Genomic DNA, 26,576 nt, shown 5'->3' with positions numbered 1-26,576 from the left:
ATGAGTAGATTTAATCTAAAAGGCATAGTTGCAAGGTGACCAAGACTGGGTGCTGAATATTCCAGGGAAGCTGCTGCCTTGGAAAGGCAGGCAGTGGGATATGATGGACTACTGTGGCATGAGTACAAAAAGATTACTCTCTACCTGTGGCAAGGAAGAATCTGAGCTCAAAAGGTAAGGAAGTAAAATCAGTTTGGATGGTGATAGGGCAGATAATACTGGTGAGAAAAGTCTATCAGGACTAACTAATAACAAAGGTGATGCCTTAATCAATGGGAGACTTCAATTGTCATGCATACTGGGCAGATCAAATTGCCAGTGGTGGCGCTGGTGACTACCATTCCCACCAGGTCTTCTGGATTGTTCAAGATCCCATGTTGTGCTGCCATTGTTGTCACCAGTGTGCACCAAACTGCTTAATGATTTCCTGCAGTGATTGTATTTATCATTCATCTACCCGCTTAGAGTTCTAGTGGCTAATTTTAGCAGCAGGTGTTGACAAGACCTGAGACGCACTATACCCAGTAATGTGAATCAAAGCAGTGCCAGCAATTACTTGCTCCACTTCAGAGCGACAGAATTGTTTAAACCCATCTAGTACTGTTACTTGATTCTGGGCACATTTTCATTGATAGTTGATTGGAAGTGAGGGAAAGAGGAACAAAGTCGAGTTCATTGTCATGTGTGTATAGGTGCAATGAAAATCTTACCTGCAGCAGCATCACAGCACATAACATATAAGCAGCATTCACAAGAAAAACCAAAATTAAACACGACTTTTTATAAGAGCACAATTAGAACATAAAAATTCAAAGTCCATTTTAGTACAAAGTGATTAAAGTGGCCATGGTGTTGCTAAACTCTAGTTATTAGGGTTGTGCTGGTTGGTTCAAGAACCGACCACTCTATTGACAAGAGGACCACTCCACTGATCTAGGCACTGCTATTTGAGTCATTATTTTTACATCAGGAGTGGGTTTGATTTACTCTTTTGTGTATGTTTGTTGCCTCATAGAAGTAGACTTGCTGAGGCATGCAAGATTGTGATGAAAACTTGTGATTTTTCTATCCTTAAAAGCCATGGATCAATTCCTTTACCTGACATGCCCAATACAGATGCTTCATAAGTCTGAGCGTTTATATAACATGTCCAGAATGTGTTTTCCTTCCATTAGAAGCAAAATCGTTGTCTATCATATGTGGCCCTTCATTTCTCTGTACCACTCAAGCCATAACACTCAATTTTGTTTTCAGGGATGCCATCATTACCAGTTCCGTCAATTCTGTGACCAGTTTCTTTTCTGGCTTTGTTGTCTTCTCTTTCCTGGGCTACATGTCAAAGCAACGTGGAGTGCCGCTGGAGGATGTGGCCACTGGAGGTGAGCATATGGAGTTATTGCTCACCTTGTGCAACAGATAACCATGGGGGGTGGGGGATGGGGTGGGGGGGCAGTGGGGGGGATGAGGGATGGGATGGGGGGTGGGGAGGGGAGCTCCCAGTTTAGTTCACCATGTTTTTACGAGAATCTTATAATCTATTAATGAAATGAGATCACAACTTGCATGTGAATAGGTTCAAAAACAAACATCAATACTTGTTTCAAAAAGCTTTAAACCAACTAGTGGAGTGATTACATACTCTTCTCATTTCAAAATGATTTTTTTTTCAGTTTATAAGCCCTGATTTATTTTAGTTTTTGAACAATTTGCCCTCTATGAAAGGGAAGTGATCTTGGGTTTTAACAGCATCATCAAGTGGATTTAGCATCATCTTGAAATTGGAAAAATTACTTTAATTATTTTTTTTCAGAAGCTGGATTGGTATTCATCATTTACCCAGAAGCAATTGCCACTCTTCCTGGTTCTTCAGTCTGGTCGGTCATCTTCTTCATCATGCTTCTGACACTTGGACTGGACAGTGCAGTGAGTGCATAGTTTTATCGTTTAAAGGTTAATGAAATGAATGGGACACTGAAGTACAATACGGTGAAACCACAATTCTCAAAGCTTTCAGTTCTCTGCAAGCTGCAGAACATAAATCCGAGGAAGGCAATAAGGAACAGGAACTAAATTCATCTAATTGTCCTACTGTGAAATCATCGTTCATGCTGTCTTCTAGGAAATAGAAAGCCTAGAATTTCCTCGAAGCTGCTCCCATCCTGCCCACCAAATGTCTGTGGGGGAGAAAGTAGGATGTGGGATATTAGGAGTAATACCTTCATTGACAGACTTCTCAGCTCTGTCTCACTGCCTACCAGAGGAATTAAAATATGCAGACACATCCTTCTCCATCCCTTTGCTGCTATTGGCTGATATGTGTCACCATCTCCTGCAAGAAAGAGCAAAAATACGTCAGTGGTTGTCTTTTATTATGCGGCTGATATGGGCAAGTAGCAGCCAGTGTGTGTAAACTGAGTTGCATGAATGAGACCTGCATGGCTGCCACTTTTGTGAAGATGAGGTAATGGGGATTGCTGAGCTCTGAGGGGAGTTGGTGCAGGTAGGTAATGGGGATGTGGTGAATTGAGCCATGGACAATGCAAGGGTGCAGTTGCTGAGCATCAAGAGGAAAGCATGAAGGAAAATGGTTGTGATTGTTAGAGATCAATCATTTTTTTTTAGGAACTCGCAGCAGGAGTTCCTCAAGGAAGTGACCCAGGCATGACCAACTTCAGCTGCTTCACCAGAGACCTTACTTCCTTCACAAATTCAATGGTGGGGATGTTCACTGATGATTGCACAGTCTCCAATCCCATTTGCATCTTCTCAGAAAATGAAGCAACCCAAGTCTGCATGCAGCAACACCTAGACAACGTGGCATGGTTTGCTAAGTAGCAAGTAAAATCCGTGCCACCAACATGTCAGCCAATGACCAGACACAGCCTAACCATTTACCCTTGACGTTCAGGATGTTAACGTGGCTGACTCCCCCACTATAAACAACCTGGGCATCAGCATTGGCCAACCCTAACAATTACTTCTTGACTTCCCATTTCTTTCATTGTTATTTGGCTTCCAGCTTGTCTTTTGTCCATTTTTTTCTCAATTTTCTATTTCACAGCTGCACCTTTTTAAAAAATTTCTCTCCTTGACTTATTTATCCCATTTTCTTCTCCCGTGCAAATCTTTTCCCACCCTGCTTTCCAGTCATTCTTTTGCTACTTTCTCTGCCTATTTTCCATCTTTTTTTATTTCCCTTTGCTGCTACGTTTTCCTCTCTAAACGGCATATTTTATGTTGGCTTTAGTTTTTCCTTTCCTCATCCTTTTTCCACTGTTTGCGACCAGAATTGGTCCTCTTGTGCTTTCCGTTTCCCAGCAGCCATCATGTTGCCATCTAGTGGGTGGTTGGGCTGGGGAAGTGCAAATCATCAATGCAGTCAGACCTCGACCACACAAGGTCAAAAGTATCAGCATTTGAAAGCGGATCTGGAAGCAAGTATGCAAATATAATAAACTGCAGCAGCACTATTTATATATCTATTCATTAATTTGAAAAAAAGGCACGTTCCAAGCACTAAAGAGTCCTCACGTTCCTAACGGTGTGTTTCCTGTTCCTACAGATGGGCGGCATGGAATCAGTCATCACAGGAGTGATTGATGAATTCAAATTCTTGCGTAACCACAGAGAGATCTTCACACTTTTCATCATCATAATGACATTTCTGGTGTCTCTTTTCTGTGTAACTGATGTAGGTCACTCTCAGAAAGATTCATTTTAAAAATAACAGTATAACACAACTCCTGGTAAATGTACTCATTACTGTTTAGTAAAGTTAATGCATTGTATTAGAAGAATGGGGCAGCTTCACTGAATGGGACAGGTCAATGATATCACTGTGGTCCCAAACTTTACTTGATTTGCTAGTAATCCTTTGTTGATCTTTCTTTTAAGTGTTGTTTGTCCATTGAATCTATAATCTGCTGTCACCTCTCCTGGAATGTCCTTTGTCTCTAGGGTGGTATCTACGTGTTCACCTTGCTTGACAAGTTTGCAGCAGAGACATCCATTTTGTTTGGAGTGCTTATAGAAACTATTGGGGTCTCCTGGTTTTATGGTAAGTTAATTTTGACCAGTCAATGAACTTTTCCTTTAACTTCCACTGCTGAAATTCCAGTCCATCTGCTCAAGTTTGTTTTTGCTAATAACATAAGGTAATTGTGGGTTATTGACAGTTATTTGTTGACCTTTGGCTAAAGATCAACCAGTAGTCAGTACAGCAGAAGGCAAGGTAGTTCCATGTTCTGCATGGTACCCTCCACATCTGCTCTAATAAGGCATCCTACTGAAAGCTCTTGTATTAGTGAATTAACATATTTGTGGTTCCTGAACAAGTGGGATAGAGCTGTTTAATATTGGGTACTATGCTGATCTCTTCAATATATCAAAGTACAGAATCCATAAGTTCTTGCAGCCAGGCATTCTGTGCAGGGAATGGTTAGATATCTTGCATGGATTATTTGTTTCATACTTATTCTCGTCTTAATTGGAATTGGCTGGCAGTCCCTCATAAGCCCTCTAATATAAGAAGTTAGAGGCATGCCAATGGTGACTCTATTTGCAAATCTCTCTCACTATGCTCTTTCATTGAACATACAGGACAATGAAGAGGGAAAACTGAAAGCACTTGTAGCTATAGATACTCCATTCTCATGGAAGGAGAAACTCAATGGCTGAGAAATTCAGATGCTCAGTACTGGGTTTTCTTTCCCAAAATGAACACTTCTGGGTCAACTAACAACACTTGAGAAATTCAGGATTTGCTGAAAGCTCTGATTCAGAAAGCTCTGATGCGCTTCCAGTCAGGATTTACCTTGGAATGCCCCATGTGATTCCTATGCAACTGTGTGGGGGAAGACCTGTCTCCCTGTGCAACGTTCTTTATGGCACATTGCAAAGGAAACTTGGCCAAGTTGTCCTGGGACCAATCGTCACTGGACATTTCCAAACAAACTCAGCCTTCACGCCGTGCACTGGATTGGAAACCCACTAAGGCAAATCCCATTCAGGCAACCCACACAAAATGCTGGAGGAACTCAGCAGGTCAGGCAGCATCTATGGAGGGAAATAAATTCTGCTGCCTGACCTGCTGAGTTCCTCCAGCATTTTGTGTGTGTTGCTTTGGATTCCAGCATCTGCAGAATCTCTTGTGCTCCATACAGGCAACCCCTGTGTTATGGGAAGGGGATCAGAGGGAGGCTGTTCCCAGAAAACCATCCATAGGGTGAGCAGCCAGAAGTCTTGGTACACGTAGGTACCAATGACATAGGTAGAAAAAGAGAAGAGGTCCTGAAGGAGGAATACAAGGCATTGGGGAGAAGGTTGAGAAGTAGGACCTCAAGGGTAGTAATCTCAGGACTACTATCTGTGCCACGTGTCAATGATAGGAAGAATAGAAAGCTCTGGCAGATGAATGCGTGGCTGAGTGACTGGTGCAGGGGGCAGGGCTTCAGATTTTTGGATAATTGGGACCTTTTTTGGGGGAGGCATGACCTATTCGCTAAGGATGGGTTGCACCTAAACTCCAAAGGTTCCAATATCTTGGCGGGAATGTTTGATTTAGTTGTAGGGGAGGGTTTAAACTGATCTGGCAGGGGGATGGAAACCAGGATGTTAGGTTACAAGATGCTAAGGTAAAGGAGGAAGTTTATAGAAACAAGTCCAATGAGGATGGCAAGAAGGACAGGCAGGTGAGAAGTCAGGATAATTTGCTGAATAATAGAAGTACAACAAGTCAGGATGTTAGGATACAGAATGTTAGGATAGGGGATGAGGTATATAGGAACATGTCTAAGGTAGTATGTAGTGAAGATGGTAAGAAGGATAGACAGGTGGAAAGCCAGGATAATCTGCTGAACAATAGAAGTACAACAAAATTAATAGCAGATACCGGACTAAACGTACTATATTTAAATGCACGTAGCATTAGGAATAAAGTAGATGACCTAGTGGCACAACTACAGGTTAATAAATACGACATTGTGGCAATCACCGAGTCATGGCTTTATGACGGATGTGATTGGGAACTGAATGTCCAGGGGTACACAGTGTATAGGAAGGATAGGCGGGTAGGCAGAGGGGGAGGTATGGCCATGATGGTTAGTAGTGATAGAAAATCGATAGAAAGGAAGGATATTGGGTCAGAGGAGGTGGAATCCTTGTGGGTGGAGCTAAGAAATAGCAAGGGTAAAAGGACAATGGTAGCAGTCATGTATAGGCCCCCTAATAGCAGTCAGCAAGTTGACGATAAGTTGCAGTTTGAGATAGAAAAAGCATGCCAGAGTGACAATGTGAAGATAATTATGGGGGATTTTAACATGAAGGTGGACTGGGAAATCCAGAATGGCGGTAGTACTCAGGAGAGGGAGTTTGTGGAATGCCTCAGGGATGTTTTTCTAGAGCAACTTGTTGAAGAGCCCACCAGGGGATCGGCTGTTTTGGATCGAGTGCTGTGTAATGAACCGGAGGTGATTAGGGAACTAAAGGTAAAGGAACCACTGGGAACCAGTGATCACAATATGATTGAGTTCAGTTTCAAGTTTGAGAAGGAGAAGCTGATAACTGGTGTATCGATATTTCAGTGGAACAAAGGAAATTACAATGGTATGAGAGAGGAGTTGGCCCTAATTGATTGGAAGAGTAAGCTGGCTGGAGGGACGGCAGAGGAGAAATGGAAGGAATTTCTACAGGAAATAAGGAAATTGCAGGATAGATATATTCCAAGAAAAAAGAAGGTTTTGAATGGAAAAAAGGCACAAATGTGGATAACGAGAGAGGTGAAGGCTAAAATAAAAGCAAAAGGGGCAGCATACAAAGAAGCAAAAATTAGTGGGAAAACAGAAGACTGGGAAGCTTTTAAAAACCTGCAGAGAGAAACTAAGAAGGTCATTAGGAAAGAAAAGATAAATTATGAAAGGAAGTTGGCGGATAACATTCGAAAGGATACTAAGAGTTTTTTTAAATACATAAGGTGTAAAAGAGAGACACGGGTTGATATAGGACCAATTGATAACGGTGCAGGAGCTATTATAATGGACGATAGAGAGATGGCAGAGGAATTGAATGAATGTTTTACATCGGTCTTCACCGTGGAGGACATCAGTAATGTGCCAGTTAGTCAGGAGTCTCACGAAATGGAATTGAGCTCAGTTAAGATTACTAGGGAGAAGGTGCTAGGAAAACTAAATGGGCTAAAGACTGATAAGTCTCCCGGACCGGATGAGGTGCATCCCCGGGTTCTGAAGGAGGTGGCTTTAGAGATAGTGGAGGCATTGGCGATAATTTTCCAGAAGTCGATAGATTCCGGCGTGGTTCCGGAGGACTGGAGGGTCGCAAATGTAGTTCCGTTGTATAAGAAAGGTGGGAGGCAGCATAAAGGAAATTACAGACCTATTAGTCTGACGTCAGTGGTGGGAAAGTTATTAGAATCTATCCTCAAAGACGGGGTTATGGAATACCTAGAGGCGCAAGGCAAGATAGGTCCTAGCCAACATGGTTTTGTGAAGGGAAGATCCTGCCTGACCAACCTATTGGAGTTTTTTGAAGAAATCACAGGTAAGGTGGATAAGGGAGAGGCGGTAGATGTTGTGTATTTAGACTTTCAAAAGGCCTTTGATAAGGTGCCTCACAAGAGACTGATTAATAAGATGAGAGGTCATAGAATTACGGGTAGGATAACAGAATGGGTGGAGCATTGGCTGGTTGGCAGGAAGCAAAGAGTGGAAATAAAAGGATCTCGTTCTGGTTGGTTACCGGTTACTAGTGGTGTGCCGCAGGGGTCGGTGTTGGGACCGCTCCTTTTTACCTTGTACATTAACGATTTGGATGATGGAATAAATGGTTTCGTGGCTAAGTTTGCGGATGACACCAAGATAGGGGGAGGAGTAGGGAGTATTGAAGAGATAGGAAGGTTGCAGAGGGACCTAGACAGTTTAGGAGAATGGGCAAGGAAATGGCAGATGAGATTCAATGTAGAGAAATGTGCAGTTGTACACTTTGGAAGCAGAAAATCCAAAGCATGGAAGTACAAAGGGACTTGGGGGTACTCGTGCAGGATACCTTAAAGGTTAACCACCAGGTCGGATCGGTGGTAAAGAAAGCGAATGCTATGTTGGCATTCATTTCGAGAGGTATAGTGTATAAAAGTAAGGAAGTGTTGATGAGGCTCTACAGGGCACTAGTGAGGCCTCATTTGGAATATTGTGCGCAGTTTTGGGCCCCACATCTTAGGAAGGATGTGTTGACGTTGGAGAGGGTTCAGAGGAGATTTACGAGGATGATTCCAGGAATGAAAGGGCTTACGTATGAGGAGCGTTTGTCGGCTCTTGGACTGTACTCACTGGAGTACAGAAGAATGAGAGGGGACCTCATAGCGACATTTAAAATATTGATAGGAAAGAACAGAGTAAATGTGGCTAGGCTGTTTCCCTTGGCGGGTGAGTCCAGGACCAGAGGGCACAATCTTAGAATTAGAGGGTACAGTTTCAAAATAGAGATGAGGAAAAATTTCTTTAGCTGGAGGGTGGTGAATTTGTGGAACTCCTTGCCACGTACAGCAGTGGAGGCCAGATCAGTGGGGGCGTTCAAGGAGGAGATAGATAGATATCTAAATAGTCAGGATATCAAGGGATATGGGGATAAGGCCGGAAATTGGGATTAGAATAGTTTTTTTTCCCCCCATTCCCCATTTCTCAATTCTATTTCCCTTTCCTTGGAGCAGACTCAATGGGCCGAATGGCCTGCTTCTGCTCCCTTGTCTTGTGATCTTGTGATATCATGATTTTCTGTAACATGGTGCATGCGCAGATGATGTGGCTACAAGAAATAAGAGTTGAAAAAAGAATTGTGTTTATTTTTTTACATAAATTCCGCAAGAGCGAATTTTTAGACCTCAGATTTTTTGGTAACGATTTGTGAATTCTATAAGGGCAAACTTCTGTTACCTGAACTGCTCTAACATGAAGTTGCCTGTACTTTCCTTTAAACCCTCTGGTACCCGTCTCAAGTTCCATGTCAAAAATCCTGATCATTAACCTGATTGCCACCATATCCCTCCTGTCCCACCTTGCTCACTAATACAATTCCACCCTGGTCACTCACTTCATCACCAACTCAACCTCAGGGCAAGATCACCCACTCGTAATGCTCATCACCTGGGCCAAGCCCCGAGTTCCTTTAAGGCTTGGGCTTCGAACACTACTGAAGTTTATAGCTTTGATGCACCACTATAATTCAATCTAGTGCACCCATTAGAATTTCTAGGCCACCATCTCTGCTCATTAAGCATTCATCAGCTGCATTGAAGTCGATGTCTGCAGGATGTTAAATCAGGCCTGATGGTAAGACATAGATTTATCTTAGTCCAGTTGTATCACTCTCCATTTCAGCCAGGATGCACTGCACATGCTGCATTTAAAAATCCAACAATAGACATCACCTTTTGATATTCCATTGCAATGTTTGGAGATATGAAAGTGCCCATTCACCCCAGGACTGGTAATCAATGGACTTTTGTTTTTAGATGTTATGAGATGTACCTGAAAAATAAACCAAACCTTATGTCCTAGATCATAACTTTCTTTTCCAGGAGTTGATCGTTTCAGCAATGACATTGAAAAAATGATCGGTACAAGACCTGGCTTATACTGGAGGCTTTGCTGGAAGTTTGTCAGTCCCTGTTTCCTTCTGGTGAGTCAAAAAGAAGTGTATTTTGCAAATTTGATTCATAAGTGTGGAAATTGCTGGTGAGCCCAGCATTTAATGTCCATCCCACTTGCCCTGAAAAGGCACTGATGCAACTGAGTGGCTTCCCAGGTCAGTTCAGAAAGCAGCTAAGAGTCGACCATAATTGTGTAGGTCAACAACCTACAACAAATTGAATCAATCTGACACCTCGTGCTCAGTTGAACCAGATTCATCTCTGGAACTTTCCCTTTGAACTGCCACGGTGGGATTAGAATCTGATTACTCATCCAGGTTACTGAATTCTCAGTTCAGTAATAAAGCCACTGTGCAAATATTGTATATCCATAAAATCCCAGTATATTCTTGATATAGATCAGTAAATCTATTGATTGAAAAGCCTAACTCTGGAATGTTGACCAAAATCCATGTTTATGGATGAATCTATATTTGTGTTAATTCTGCATTATTTTAAGAAGCATAGTGAATGGTTCTGGATTATACCTGTTCAGCTATTTCAACACAGTGGCATTTCTAACACCTGTATCTGTTCTTCAGTCAGAATTATTGCACAGGTTATGTACCTAATTTATTCTCTCCCATTCATTTTTTTAAAAAGTGGATTGCATCGCTAATAACATAGGACTATTGCATTGTAATGATTTACTTAACAAAATCCATAAGATGAACAACGTCAAGCAGTGAAACAGCCAAAATGTTTAATCCTTTGTACATCTTTTGACATCCTTGGAAATACGATTATATTAATATAGGGATTATGCTGTTATTCGTCAAAGAATTCATTTATAAAAATAAATATTTTTCATTATATTTCGTAAAGTTGAAGTGTTCTATATACTAATTCATAGGAACATTAGTGTAGAACATTTAGCTCTTCAAGACTGTTCCACCATTTAATAAGATCATAACTGAGCCCTGATCTAATTTTATATATCCTTCATGGTCCCAATAACTTTAAATTTAAGTTGCATATTTTTGATTTACTGATTTTTAAATTTACAAATTTAAAATTAACAATTTATCTTGCATCAATTTCTATACATTATCTGCCCTTTGAATGCAGATGTGTTTCATAAATTCATTCCTCTAAGGGCTGCTCCTAATATGGCCTATAAATGCTACCCACCCCAACCGGCACAAATACATTTTCAATCTATACTCTCAATTACTGCAGCACTTTCTAAGTTTCACTAATTTCTCTCCTTCCCGCACAGTTTTACATAATTTCATAATATCCTTCCTGAGGAATAGTCTCCAGGGTGGTCTAACCAGCATTTTGTTTAGCTGAACAGTCACTTAGTTGTAAAGATCAGCATTATACTATCATTTTTGATTAGTTATATACCTGTCCATGGCTTTTTATTAAACCAGGCCCTTGGGTGTTCTTGTCTTTTTGGATTCCACTGTTTCAAGTTTCTCACCATTTGAGAATGTACTCCATTGTTTTTGGATATAGAACTGATAACATCAGATTTATCTATTCGCCGCAGTCTTGCTCATGTGATTCATGAACAAATTACTTGGTGTAATTTTGTTTCCATCTTTGGTGCTTGCAATCCCATTAGATATTATATCATTGGCGAACTTGGACATGTGACTTTTTATCCTGTTAGAAAAGTTAATAAATAAAGTGACACATTCTGGCCTCAATATAGATGGCTGTAGGTCACCAGTAATTACATTCACACAATTAGATGCTTTATTATTATCACTACTCCCTATCACTCAGCAGTTTCTTAGCTAAAATTGAAGCTCATCTAGTTGGGAGTAAATTTATTGACCCAACTAACAGTTTTGTAAGGAGGAGACATCATCAAATGCTTGGAGGAAGTCCACATAATTATCAATCATAGATATTCCCTTGTTGATTAATTCGATCATCTCTTTTCAAAAAATAACAATTATTGAATCAGTTTCAATCAGGCATGACTCACCCTTTGGAATTCTGTGCTGGCTCTCCCTTATCGCTGAAAATTCAGTATGTTCAGTCATTCTACCATTAGTAACACTCTGTCCTAATTTTCTGAGAAAAGACAACAAGCTAACTGATCTATAATTCCACGGCCTCCATCTCTCACCTTAAATGGTGCAGCTTGTCCAATCTGTAGGAATAGTTCTTGAAACGAGAATTTGGAAAATGGGAGTTAGAACATCTACGATGTTCTTATCTAATTCCTTTGAAACTTGAAAGTAGGTCATTTCAATTCTTCACTTCATGATATCGTTTTTTTTCCCTGTTACTTACCTCAATTTTGGCAAGTTCCTGTCTGTAACTCGATAGTAGTTTCTTTGGGATATTGAGTTTGCTATCTTCTCTACTATAAATGTTGATACAAATTAATAAACGTGCACAATTCCCTTATGCAATGTTATTACTGTTAACTGTTTAAGGCACCCATATAGCTCCTGACCACCCACTTTTCTTAATATTACAGTAAATGTTTTGTTGATTTGATATCCATTGCAACTTTCTTTTCATACTTCCTTTTGTAGTTGAAAAACACTCTGATGCTGAGAAACTCAGCAGTCCAGGCAGCATCTGTGGAGAAAAGCAGACGGTCAGCATTTTGGGTCAGGACCCTTCAGTCCTGAAGAAGGGTCCTGCCCGAAACGTTGACTCCCTGCTTTTCTCCACGGATGCTGCCTGGCCTGCTGAGTTCCTCCAACATCAGAGTGTTTCTTATCTAGATTCCAGCATCTGCAGTCCTTTGTTTCCCTTTTGTAGTTATTACAATCTTTTTTATCTCGTTTTTAGCTGCTGTAAATTTATCTCTACCACACTAACTTGCAGTAAGCTGGACAAAATGTTAAACTTTTACTGCCACAAGTTTACATGAAGCATTACAAGTATTGTGCACAAAAGTAATAACCTCTTTTCCCTGTGCACTCAGTTACCTTCCTCAGCAGATTCAACTTCACACAGTTCACAATGTACTCCGTTTATAACATTCATGTGCCAGCAAATAACTGTTAATGTTTAAACATCTTGTTGATGCACACACAAGGTAGAAGTGCTTACATCTGGCCCATATAAATGCCTGCTGTCAGACAATCACCAACGTAAATGCCATTGACGGACATATGCCATTAACTCCAAGTTAAATTCTAAATGTTGAAATACATTTCAGTTTCAATAATAATTTTTGCAGAGTTTAATTTTCCTTCAATTAAATGCTGCGCTTACAATGCATTGTATTTATGAACACCCTGTGCACCTAACTCTTCAACAGCAAATTCCATTTTAAAACCTGGTCCACATTTGCCATTGTGGCAGTTCTTCCTGCTTTGCAGAACAAGGACTGCTAAACTCTGCTTGTGCTTACATGACACATATATTGTGATGTTTTGATGTTGCTCCCAGAATATTGTTCAAGATAAGACCATAAGACATAGGAGCAGAATTAGGCCATTTGGCCCTTCGAATCTGCTCCGCCATTCGATCATGGCTGATTTATTTTTCCCTCTCAACCCCATTCTCCTGCCTTCTCCCTGTAACCTTTGATGCCCTTACTAATCAAGAACCTGTCAACCTCTGCTTTATACCCAATGAACTGGCCTCCACAGCCATCTGTGGCAATGAATTCCACAGATTTACCACCACCTGGCTAAAGAAATTCCTCCTCATCTCTGTTCTAAAGGGATGTCTTTCTATTCTGTGGCTGTACCCTCTGGTTCTAGACTCTCCCACTACTGGAAACATCCTCTTCACATCCACCCTATCCAGGCCTTTCAATATTCTGTAGGTTTCAATGAGATCCCCCCTCATCCTTCTAAACTCCAGCGAGTACAGGCCCAGAGCCATCAAACGTTCTTCATACGTTAACCCTTCCATTCCTGAGATCATTCTTGTAAACCTGCTCTGGACCCTCTCCAATGGCAGTACATCCTTCCTCAGACATGGGGCCAAAACTGCTCACAATACTCCAAATGTGGTCTGACCAATGCCTTATAAAGCCTCGGCATTACATCCTTGCTTTTATATTCTAGTCCTCTTGAAATGAATGCTAACATTGCATTTGCCTTCCTTACTGCCGACTCAACCTGCAAGTTAACCTTCAGGGAATCCTGCGCAAGGACTCCCAAGTCCCTTTGCACCTCTGATTTTCACACCATCATACTATCATAGATAGGGTGAATGCACTCAGTCTTTTTCCCAGAGTTGGGGAATCAAGAACTAGAGGGGAGAGATTTAATTGGAATTTGACGGGCAACTTTTTTTTACACAGAGGGTGGTCTGTATGTGAAATGAGCTGCCGGAGGAAGTGGTTGAAAAAGGTACAATAACAACTTTTCAAAGACACTTGGACAGATGCATGGATAGGAAAGGTTTAGAAGGATATGGGCCAAATCTGGGCAAATGGGACTAGCTTGGATGGGCATATTGGTCAGTGTCGATGGCCAAAGGACTTGTTTCTCTGCTGTATGACTCTGAAGAACTTCCTTCGCTTCTCGGTCCTGAATGGTTGACCTTTTATTTTGAGACTCTAGCACATGGTTCAGGATACTCTAGCCAGTGGAAACAACATTCCTTATCGAACATAAAAAGCCCTGCAAGAATACTGTGTTTTTAAATGAGATCTCAATGTTTTAAACTCCAGACAGTATAGGCCCAATCTGCTCAACTTCTTCTACAACAATCCTCCCATCCCAGGAAAAAATTGCAGTCCCTCTATAATATTGCAAACTAGGCTGCAATGCTCCATGCCTCTTTGTACAGGCACTTTAGCTTTGTTGCTCAGAGTGTGTAAAAGTGGCCAAATGCCATTACCATTCATTTGATCAAAGTGGAATCTACCAATTTATTTCATTTTGAAAGAAAATGGTCAATGATTAATAATTAAAGCGCAGTAATTTACTTCAGTTAAATTTTATCTTTAGTGTCCCCAGACCACTCAATTCTCTTTAAAGGTGCATCTTAAAGTAAAATAATAAAATATATAGATTTAATTTTCTTAAAAAAATGTGTACAAAACAAATCTTTGCCCATTTCCTCAACCCAGCACACAAGTGACCAGAAAGTTTCAAGCCAGAGAAGAAAGAAGACTAAACTTAAAAAGAAAAATGCTTTGGAAGTCTCAACACAATTGTTGGCACAAAACAACAGTATTAAATACTGTAGTATTTCACTTTCGAAATGCACCTTTCTTGATATTCAGTTGCGTTACCAAGTGTCCCATCATTGACGTCCTGGGAGTCATCACTCACCAAAAATTTGACTGATTCAGCTTCAGGGATATTGTGGTCCAAAGAACGGGTCAATGGCTGGGTATCCTCTGTAGAGTGATCACCTCCCGACAGCCCAAAGCCTTTCCACTATTTACCATGCATAGGTCAGGAGTGTGGTGGAAAATTCCTAACTTGCCTCTGAGTACAACTCCAGCACTCGAGCAGCTCAGCACCATGCAGGACAAAAGTAACCTGATCCACTTGTTGCACTGTGGGCACAGTGTGTATATGCACTGCATTACTTACCCAGGCTCCTCCGACAGCATTCCCCTAAAGTCTACCACCAAGGACAAAAAGGACAACTGATGCATGGACACTGTCACTCGCAGGTTCCCCACTAAGACGCATACCATACTAACATCGAAATACATTACTATTCCCTCAGTATTGCTGGATCCAAATCCTGGAATTCTACCCAACAGCATTGTAAGACTATCTTCTCCAGAAGTACTCAGTATGGTTCTCTATCACTTCTCACCAGTGATTAGGATGAACAGTAATTGCTGGCCATTGTTCCGATCCCAAAAATTAAAAGAAAAACTTCCATTGACCATAGTTAGGGTGGCACGTTAGTGTAGCGGTAAGGTTAATACTATTACAGCACCAGTTACCCAGGTTCAATTCCGGCCACTGTCTGTAAGGAGTTTGTTCGTTCTTCCCATGTCTGCATGGGTTTCCCCTGGGTGCTCCGGTTTCCTCCCACATTCCAAAGACGTACGGGTTAAGAGCTGTGGGCATGCTATGTTGGCACCGGAAGCGTGGTGACACTTGCGGGCTGCCCCCAGAACACTCTACGTAAAAGATACATTTCACTGTGTGTTTTGACGTACATGTGACTAATTAAGATACCTTATTTTAGTTAGTGGCTTTAAATGAACAATCTCTGTTAGAGAAGGTTTTGATTAACAACAAAGTATGGACACTGTTTTAGACATTGTTTGACAACTGCTTTCTCTTTCCATCCTTTCTGGCTGCTTGTTACATGAAGTTTGTTGTGGTCATCAGCATTTCAACATTTAAAGCCCCAGAATATGACAATTACACCTTTCCAGACTGGGCCAATGTAATTGGATGGTGTATTGCTATATCTTCAATGGCACTTGTACCCATTTATGCAGTGTACAAGTGTATTAGTCTGCGTGGATCTCTGCGTGAGGTGAGTACATCTTAAGGTACTATTAATTAGTTTGCAGATATCTTTTTATTCTTACAGTAGCTTTTAAAATGATATATTGTTCTTTGAGGTGTCTGCTGTAGCTGGTTTCTCCTACAGCCATTTTCTTCTGAGTTTGGACTGAACCTATAGGGAAAATCAGATAAGGCTCAAAGAGCAGCACAACTCAGAATCCTTTTAAACAGTTTATTTATAATTAACCAAATGTTACAAATAACATACAAGCACTACAATTTATGTATGATATGAAATTATGAAAGGTTTGATATGTTGTTAACAATTGCACTATAATATGCTGTATCTAACACAGCACCTTTAAGACTTCAATACAGTTACTGGCTCCTCTCTCCCTATGGTGGTGGAGGAGGTCCAATCCTGTTTACAGCAGCTACCCTTTTAACTCTAAACATTACTAATTCTCTAACTCTAGTTAACGTTGTATAGAGCTCACCATGACGACCTCTCAGGTCATTCTGTCTCCGACTCCTTGCACAAACAGAACAAAGGCTTTGTATTGACCCAAATGAATTAAACTGTATAAAAACTCTGCTGATTTGATAGATCCCACTATAAGACAAGTTTAAAATTACAACTATTCCTGAAGATCCTGGGAGTAAATTTTGCCTTTTGAGCTTTGAGGTGTTTGGATCGCATCTATTTGGTACAAAAGTATGTACTGGGTCAGTCAGCAATAATTGTTCAACCAGATTTTGAACAAATGACTGGGAAGCGAGGAAATGTGCAGGAGTCTGAAGTGCAAAGAAAAAGTGCTGTAAGCACTCTAAATATGCATGCACTTAGGGGGAAAAAAGGCATTTACCATAGCATTTCTTCAGAATTGCTCCGGCAAAGGGTCTCTACCCAAAACATAGTCATGTGAAAGTCACCCAAGGTCATTGATACACCTTTCTTTGCATCTAGCTCAGAAGTGGCACTGATGGACTCATTTTGGAAGATGAGCTGCCGATCTCCTGACCAGGGTTTAAATGTAATATCCAACTAAGAGAATGAGAGAGAGGTCAATTATATATTAAGATTCAGAGGCTATTAGATTGCATTGGGGGGTGGGAAGCAGAGCGGCAGGACGGCAAGTGAAGAGGCTGTGGGGAAAGTAGACGTTAAGATGACAGGCAGAGATGGAAACAGGTTGAGAGTGGTGGGACTAATGTTCTGAGTTGCATTTATTTCAATGCAAGGAGTATTATAGGTACGGCAGATGAACTTAGAGCGTGGATCCGTATGTGGAATTATGATGTTGTAGCCGTTAGTGAGACTTGGTTGCAGGAGGGGCAGGGCTGGCAGCTCAAGGTTCTGGGGTTCTGTCGTTTTAGACATGATAGAGAGGGTGGGGTGGCATTACTCATCAGGGAAAATGTCGCGGCAGTGCTCAGAGAGGACATACTGGAGGGCTCGACTACCGAGGCATCTTGGGTGGAACCGAGGAATAAAAAAGGGATGACCACGTTAATAGGTCTATATTATAGACCTCCCATTAGTCACCGGGATTTAGAGGAGCAAATTTGTAGAGAGATAGCAGACAGTTGCAGGAAATATAAAGTTGTGATAGTAGGTGATTTTAACTTTCCACATATTGACTGGGACTCCCATGCTGCAAAATGGATGGGATCGAGCTTGTCAAATGTGTTCAGGAAAGTTTCCTTAATCAATATGTAAAGGTCCCAACCAGAGAGAGCACGATACTGGATCTCCTCTTAGGGAATGAGACAGGGCAGGTAACAGAAGTGTGTGTAGGGGAACACTTTGGATCTAGTGATCATAATTCTATTAGTTTCAAGATAAATATGGAAAAGGATAGGACTGGTCCTAGGGTCAAGATTCTAAATTGGAGGAAGGCCATATTAAATGATAATGTGGTAAACTAGATCAGCAAATTTATGGATGACACCAAGATTGGGGGTGTAGTGGACAGCAAGGAAGGCTATCAAAGCTTGCAAAGTGATCTGGACCAGCTGGGAAAATGGGCTGAAAAATTGCAGATGGTACTTAATGCAGGCAAGTGTGAGGTGATGCACTTTGGTAAGACTTACACAGTGGATGGTAGGGCATTGAGGTGTGCGGTAGAACAAAGGGACCTGGGAATATAGATCCATAATTCCTTGAAAGTGGCATCACAGGTAGATAGGGTCATAAAGAGAGCTTTTGGCACATTGGCCTTCATAAATCAGGGCATTGAGTACAGGAGTTGGGATGTTATGTTGAAGTTGTACAAGACATTGGTAAGGCTGAATTTGGAGAATTGTGTGCAGTTCTGGTCACTGACCTACAGGAAAGATATCAATAAGCTTGAAAGAGTGCAGTGAAAATTTACACGGATGTTGCTGGGACTTGAGGACCTGAGTTACAGGGATAGGTTGAATAGGTTAGGACTTTAAATCCCTGGAGTGCAGGAGAATGATGGGAGATCTTATAGAAGTATACAAAATTATGAGGGGTATATAGATAGGGTGAATGCATGCAGGCTTTTTCCCCTCAGGTTGGGTGAGACTAGAACTAGAGGTCATAGGTTTAAGGTGAAATATTTAAGGGGAATCTGATGGGGAACTACTTCACTCAGAGGGTGGTGCGAGTGTGGAATGAGTTGCCAGCGGAAGTGGTGGGTGCGGGTTCAATTGTAATATTTAAGAGAAGTTTGGATAGGTGCATGAATGAGAGAGGTACAGAGGGCTATGGTCCGGGTGCAGGTAGATGGGACTAGGCAGAAAACCAGGCCAGCATGGACTAGATGTCCCGAAGGGCCTGTTTCTGTGCCATCGTGCTCTATGACTAAGGGAGAATGTGTTTTCTATTTTGCAATAGAATAACTGCTTCATCTTAATTTGTGATAGGAAACACTTCGAATTATCTCAATGTGACAAGGTTCTTGAAATGTAAATTTTACTTATGCAAATAACATTGATCACAAAATTTACTCTAATACTTTAGCACACTCTCACAAAATTCATTTTAGTACTTTTATAACAGATGTTACCTTTTTCTGTTGCCAAATTCTGGATATGCATTACCAGCATTTATTAAACAGTCATAAGTATTGTAAACATTTTATTGAATATTAAAGAATACTTGTGATGAGGAGGTGGAAGGGTGGGTTAGTGAGTTTGCTGATGTTGTGGATAGTGTAGAAGGTTGCTGTAGGTTATAACAGGACATTGATAGGATGCAGAGCTGGGCTGAGAAGTGGCAGATGGAATTCAGCCTGGAAAAGTGTGAAGTGATACACTTTGAGAGATCAAATTTGAGGGCAGAATACAAGGTTAATGGCAGGACTCTTAGCAGTGTGGAGGAACAGAGGGATCTTGGGGTCCACGTCCATAGATCCCTGAAGGTTGCCGCGCAGGTTGATAGGCTTGTTAAGAAGGTGAATGCTGTGTTGGTCTTCATTAGTCAGGGTATTGAGTTCAAGAGCCACAAGGTGATGTTGCAGTTCTATAAAGCCCTGGTTAGACCACACTTGGAGTATTGTGTTCAGTTCTGGTCGCCTCATTATAGGAAGGATGTGGAAGCTTTAGAGCAGGTGAAGAGGAGATTTACCAGAATGCTGCCTGGATTGGAGAGCATGTCGTATGAGGATAGGTTCAGTGAGCTAGGGCTTTTCTCTTTGGAGAGGAGGAGGATGAGAGGTGACTTGATAGAGGCGGACAAGATGATAAGAGGCATAGATCGAGTGGACAGTCAGAGACTTTTTCCCAGGGTGACAATGGCTAACACGAGGGGGCATAATTTTAAGGTGATTGGAGGAAGATATAAGGGGATGTCAAGGATAAGTTTTTTTTAAACACAGAGGGTGGTGGGTGCGTGGAACACACTGTCAGCAGAGGTGGTGGAGGCAGATACATTGGGGACATTTAAGAGACTCTTAGATAGACCCATGAATGAAAGAGAAATGGAAGGCTATGTGGGAGGGAAGGGTTAGATAGATCTCGGAGCAGGATAAAATGTCGGCTCAACATTGTGGGCCGAAGGGCCTGTACTTTGCTGTTATGTTCTATGTTCTAATATTTTACACTCTTCTGGAGCTCCCTATTGGTACAGAATTACCTGAAACGATTTAACAAGGCAGTATAACAAGAATGGACATCAAGCAAGAAATGACTAGGGTAAAAGAAGTGTGTTTTAGAAAGCAGAGGAGGAGGTAACTGTGAGAGAATTCAAAGTCCAATGTGATATCTGAAGGAATGACGATAGTGGGTGATGGAAGGAAATGGAACAAGTTAGTTATATCAGAGATGAATGATACACCAGGTCATGAAGACTAGAGATGACTGCTGAACTCGTGGAAGGATCTGAAGTCATTTCATTGAGAATGGAGAGCTTCAAGAGTTAAAGGGAATGGAAATGCAGATAAAGTACAGGTTGCAGCATTTTGGGTTTGTTGTAGACATCAAGAACGCAGCCCGAGGAGCAGAGACAGGGCAGAGAACAGGTGATGGTAAAATGAAATGGTCTTGGTGATGGGACTGAGGATTGCGCACAGCAGGGTGACGCAGTATATTTGCTGCCTCACGGCTCCAGCTACAGTTTCATGGACAAGAAAGGTTTCAATGGATATGGGCCAAACACAGGCAAATGGGACTAGCTCAGGTAGATAACACGCAACATGGACGAGTCGGGCCAAGGGCCTGCTTCCGTGTGAAATGACTCTATGACCCAGGTTCAACCCTGACCTCCGGTTCTGTCCTTGTGCAGTTTGCACATTCCTCCCGTGACAGAGTCAGATTCCTCTGGTTGGTTAATTGGCCACTGTAGGTTATACAACTTATAAGAACATAGGGGAGAATAGGCTGCAGAGAAAATTAGTGGGGCAATGGGATTACATTGGGATAGACTTGATTGGCCAAATGGTGGCCTCTGATGTCTTAAGGAAGTATGAAATTTAAAGATGAGAAAATGATTGAAGAGACTCCGCATTTAAAGTCAGGTTTGATTATAAGGTCCAAAGGTCACCAAGCATACACGAGGGGGATCAAAATAGAAAGTATGATCAGAGGATAAAGTTTCACTAAATTCAGCGAGAGAAGTAAGTGGGCAAAAGGAGAATTCAACGAGGAAGGAATAAGTAGGATACTGAAGGAGAGAGAAGAGATAAACCTCCTAGCATTGTCAAGAAATCAAAGTAGATGGATAATGTTTTTTAGTATTAACTATGATAACTGTTTCCATGTGTATTAACACACGCATCCTTGTTAATCTTTTCAGAAATTAGCCTTTGCAATAACACCTGAGAAGGACCATCACCTGGTGGAAGATGGTGAAGCCCGCCAGTTCACTGTGAGTAACCGCCTTTGACAAATAGGGAAGCCAACAACCTCCCTATCTGCTCCCCTTCCCCTTCCCCTCCTCCCCTCCCCTCCCTCCCTCCCTCCCCCTCCCTCCCTCTCCCCCTCTTCCCCTCCCTCCCCCTCTTCCCCTCCCCTCCCTCCTCCCCTCCCTCCCCCCGCCCCCTCTTCCCCTCCCCTCCCTCCTCCCCCTCCCCCCCTCCTTCCTCCCCCTCTTCCCCTCCCTCCCTCCCCCTCTCTCTTCCCCTCCCCTCCCTCCCCCCCTTCCCTCCCCTCCCTCCCCCCCTCCCTCCTCCCCCCCTCCCTCCCCCCCTCCCTCCCCCCCCTCCCTCCCCCCCTCCCTCCCCCCCTCCCTCCCCCCCTCCCTCCCTCCTCCCCTCCCTCCCTCTTCCCCTCCCTCCCTCTTCCCCTCCTCCCCTCTTCCCCTCCTCCCCCTCTTCCCCCCCTCCCTCCCTCCCCCCCCTCCCTCCCTCCCCCCCCCTCCCTCCCCCCCCCCTCCCTCCCCCCTCCCTCCCCCCTCCCTCCCTCCCCCTCTTCCCCTCCCTCCCCCTCCTCCCTCCCCCTCCTTCCTCCCCCCTCCCTCCCTCCTCCCCCTCCTCCTCCCCCCCTCCTCCCTCCCTCCCCTCCCTCCTCCTCCCTCCTCCCCTCCTCCTCCCCCCCTCCCCCTCCCCCCTTCCCCCCTCCCTTCCCCTCCCCTCCCCCCCTCCCCCCTCCTCCTCCCCCTCCCCTCCCCCTCCTCCCCCTCCCCTCCCTCCTCCCCCCTCCCCCCTCCCCCCCCCTCCCCCCTCCTCCCCTTCCCCCCCCTCCCTCCCTCCCCCTCCTCCCCCCTCCCTCCTCCCCCCTCCTCCTCCCTCCCCTTCCCCCCTCCTCCCCTCCCCTCCCCCCTCCTCCCCCTCCCCTCCCCCCTCCTCCCCCCTCCCCTCCCCCCCTCCTCCCCCTCCCCTCCCCCTCCTCCCCCTCCCTCCTCCCCCCTCCTCCCCCTCCCCTCCCTCCTCTCCTCCCCCCCTCCCTCCTCCCCCTCCCTCCTCCCCCTCCCCTCCCTCCTCCTCCCCCTCCCCTCCCTCCTCCTCCCCCTCCCCTCCCTCCTCCTCCTCCTCCCCTCCCTCCTCCCCCTCCCTCCTCCCCCCCCCCTCCCCTCCCTCCTCCTCCCCACTCACCTCCCCTCCCTCCTCCTCCCCTCCCTCCTCCTCCCCTCCCTCCTCCTCCCCTCCCTCCTCCTCCCCTCCCTCCTGTATTAAGTGTCTGTCTCTTCTCTCAACAGCTGCACCATTGGCTCACCGTCTGAGTACGTATAGCAGAGGCCAAGGATAAATGCTGAAAGGGGCAGAGTAAAAATCTTCGCCCTTCAACCACTGAGTTAGAATTCAATAGCTCAGAAAGTTGTACTTAAACTGTGGTATATGTTCTGTAAGTGACGCTACATGTACTGTGCCAAGGGATATTCTTCTATTTCTTCGACACTGCTAACGGTGTCAGTCAAAAGAAATTGCAAGTTAGATCCATTTTCCATGGCCCAAAGGCTTTGATTACCCCACTGTTGCATTGATAATGTTAATTACTATATTTAACTTACCCAGCACAAACTGAATGCAAGAGTTGGATTTCCCTGTAGTTCATATGTACACCTACTGGAATTCCAGTTATTTGATCTTACAAGTATAAGCTTTGCTATCAGCCAACCCTCTTAGTAGCATTCTTACATTTGGGCAGAAGGTTGTGGGTTCTACTTCCATTCTGTACTACAGCTATCATTCTTGATGCTTTATTTGTGCATGGCTCTCTCTCACATGAGAGATTAAATTGAGGCTCCGCTTGTCTGCTCAAGTGGATTAAATGCAAACCCACAGCACCATTACAAGGCTGTCTCCAAAGGATAAATTATTAGGAAGGATGCCAATCAATCATTAAACCAGACTATCTGGTAATTGCTCTGAGCAAATTGGCAGCCACATTAACACTATGACCACACATCAAATATACTTCATTAGCTGAAAAATACCTTGGAGTATCAAAAATTGTCATGGAAGGTGCTATATAAATGCAAGTTTTTGTTTTAAATTTTCTGTTTTATCAATCTAAATATTGAAATATTGAGATTCTACTGTCATGAAAGACACAGAAACTGTTTTTGTCACAGGTGTCCAGAATTCATGACCATCTTAACCAGGCAGCTAATATTTACACATTAAAGCAGAAAAAGTGCATCCTTATTTACATTTAGAATTATTTTGATCAGCATCAGCGTGCTGAAAAAGACTGTTAGCTTTATAAATATACACTGTTTCAATGTTTTTTACATGCTGGTTCACAAGTTATCACAAATCATATTTAATTCTTAGTTTCTTAATTTGGAAACATCAGACCAAATTATTATAGCAAAAAGTAGTATATCCTTCAGTGATATTCTCTTTTTCTTAAGTGCATTGGCATTTGAGTGATGGTCACCTTAGAAAAGTCAGCATTTGTAAATTTTAGTGCTCGAGGCTACAGCAAGGCAGGTGCCTTGAAATCCAACAGCATAACACTTCATGTGTTTAATGTTCTAATCTGATAACAATCATGTCCATGTAATTTTGTGTCACTCCGACAGCTGCAACCTTGATGGAATTTCCATGTTGAGGCACATGAAATGCCATTCCCCATGCACTTTTGGAACTTGCAGGGGAACTTGAACCAGGTTGTCCTGCACACCCGACTGTGAGCACGACAGAACCAACGTGGTCTTACTAATGCAGTGAATCACTTAGTTTGGTTCTTATAAACAAAACCCCACTGAATCTGCCAGGACCAACTCACTACTCTTCTCTTTTCTCCTCCACAACTTTGTTCATTTGCCACCTCCAACATCCCAATCACACCATCAGCTGCTATTCTTCTGTACCCAAATACCAGCCCCCACTCCAGCCCAATCATGCCTGTACCCATTCCTTTATACCCAAACCTAACCTCAGGAAAGGAGGATGCACAGACACACTTTCAGTTCCAAGATGTGCAGTGACTAGTCTGTTGCACTCAAGGTCTAAAATTTTTGGTGGGGGATTAGCATCCCACTGCTACACTCCTGCAGCATCTTAACAGGTGTATTAGGATTGTATCTCATCAAAGTCTCATAGATTATTGTAACCCATTTCCTATTACACAACTTTGTCATGCAACTGAACAGATGAAAGAGGTATATATATCTGAATATTGGTTTAAAAAGAGCATACAATCCCAGACTGAAGACATTCCTGTTGAACTCAAAAACATCCCATTCAACTAAAGATATGCAAATACCCACCAAATGCATACACATTTTCCCAATAAGCAAGCCACTCATTGACCCTACCATTGGCTATCTACAGCAAGTAGCGTTCCCAATTTAATTCCCTGATGAATCTTCTTGCTGATATATCTAAAGCAAATTCACTAAAGGTGAACAAAACTTTGCTGTTCCTAATGAAGTGCTTTCAGCATTCCTATCTTAAGGTGGTTGTGCATGTCTGTTAATGTGGAGATGCTCCAGTACCACTCTGTTCAAGGTCTTTCAAATAGTGGAGCCACATCGGATGTAGTGATGTGCAACCCGTAGGGCAGCACTCTAAATGCTTCACGATCATGTGCCCAACATCCAACCGAGGAGAAGTTAACAAGACACAGCGAAGAGCAACTGAGCTGCAGGTTTATCCAAGGACAATTCTAAGAATGAAATTCAGCAGCAAACAAGTTTACCTCTTTTTGCTCAGTGTTAGTGTCTTAATGATAGTGCCCTCACAAGGAGACGGTTGAGTGACATTGTGGATTATGAATTATGGAGAACTTTGGTTTAACTTGTGACTTGTACACATATCCAATTATTCTGTGCTGAATATTTTTCAGGTTTTACTCTGATATGTCATGGACTTCAGTGTCTTGATTACGTACAGTGTTTGCTGTCGGTTTTCCTTTTTTTTTGTTCTCGTAACCAATTTAAACATCTCATTTATCAATTTGCAGTAAATGATGTCTTGTGATACTCAAAATCAACTTCAAAATAAACATTAATGATCTTGAAAACATTTCCAAAGTGTCATAATGATACAATTTCATTGAAATGTAAGAAATGTCTTCACTGCAGGCACAATTCTTGTAAGCATGAAATCAAATTTTATGCCAAGAGGACCTCAGCCAACCTGTTCAGGGCCAACCATCAATTAACTCTTTACCCTAATTCTACACTAATCCCACTTTATTTTCCTCACATTCCCCTCAGCTCTGCCAGATTCTACCAGTCCTGACCACAGCTAGGAGCAACTTACAGTGGCTAATTAACCTACCAAATCACACCTTTAGGACGTGGGACAAAGTTGGAGCAGCCAGAGGAAACCCATGCATTTGCAGGGAGAACAAGCAACCTCCATGCAGACAGCGCCAGAGGTCAGGGTCAGACCCAGGTTGCTGGAACTGTGAGGCAACAATTCTACTAGCTGTGCCACTGTTCCACCATTAAATGATATACAACACCAGAGTTGTGAATGGTCTGTCGTAAAGTCACACAGCACAGAAACAGGCCCTTCAGCCCACAGACCATTTACCCGAATCCCTACAAGCTTTGTCACTGTGCTACTAAATTTCATTTGCCACTTTGCTGTCCAACTCTACCTTCCTACAGTCTAATATTTTCCTCCTCACTGTTAAACACACATTTTGTATCACTTCCAAATGTCTTTATCATTGTCCCTATAGGTCATTTATCTTCCCAGAATCAAGGGACCCCACTGGTAATAGCTTTCCAGCCAAGCATTATAATGGAGACAAAAAACATGTTTCATACTATCCCTCAGAATTGTTTCTGATGATTTACTGACTACTGAAGTTAAAATAATTAGTCTTTAATTACTCACTTTAAGCCTTTCTTTTTAAAGCAACGCCACAACTACACTACAGGAAGTGTGTGGTCACAATAGAGAGAGTGCATAAGAGATTCACCAGGATGTTACCTGGAATTGAAGGGTTATGGTTATAAGGAGATTGGACAGGCTGGAACATAGGAGGCTAAGGGGTGAGTTTTTTTGAGGTTTACAGAATTATGACAGGCATGGACAGGGTAGATAGAATCTATTTTCCAAGGCAAGGGAGTTTAGAACTAGAGGGCACAGGTTTAAAGTGGGGGGGGGGGGGTGGAATTTAAAGGCGATCTGAGGGATTAAGCTTTTCCACAC

At 42.8% G+C, this 26,576-nt stretch overlaps 1 protein-coding gene across 1 annotated transcript in view; it reads left to right on the top strand.

The window, feature by feature from the left end:
* slc6a3 (solute carrier family 6 member 3) overlaps nt 1–25,427 on the top strand; it is a 52,397-nt gene extending 26,970 nt beyond the window's left edge. The window contains exons 8-15 of the mRNA XM_052015725.1: nt 1,255–1,379; nt 1,811–1,923; nt 3,563–3,691; nt 3,958–4,057; nt 9,587–9,687; nt 15,917–16,084; nt 21,317–21,388; nt 22,658–25,427. Coding sequence (XP_051871685.1) covers nt 1,255–1,379; nt 1,811–1,923; nt 3,563–3,691; nt 3,958–4,057; nt 9,587–9,687; nt 15,917–16,084; nt 21,317–21,388; nt 22,658–22,681 — 832 coding nt within the window. The 3' untranslated portion in view covers nt 22,682–25,427. The remainder of the gene's footprint in view (nt 1–1,254; nt 1,380–1,810; nt 1,924–3,562; nt 3,692–3,957; nt 4,058–9,586; nt 9,688–15,916; nt 16,085–21,316; nt 21,389–22,657) is intronic.
* Nucleotides 25,428–26,576: the final 1,149 nt, after the last annotated feature.

Source organism: Pristis pectinata, chromosome 5 (genome assembly GCF_009764475.1).
Source record: "Pristis pectinata isolate sPriPec2 chromosome 5, sPriPec2.1.pri, whole genome shotgun sequence".
NCBI lineage: Eukaryota > Metazoa > Chordata > Chondrichthyes > Rhinopristiformes > Pristidae > Pristis > Pristis pectinata.
The sequence above is the reverse complement of the archived record's forward strand: the minus strand, read 5'-3'. Positions and strand labels throughout refer to the sequence as shown.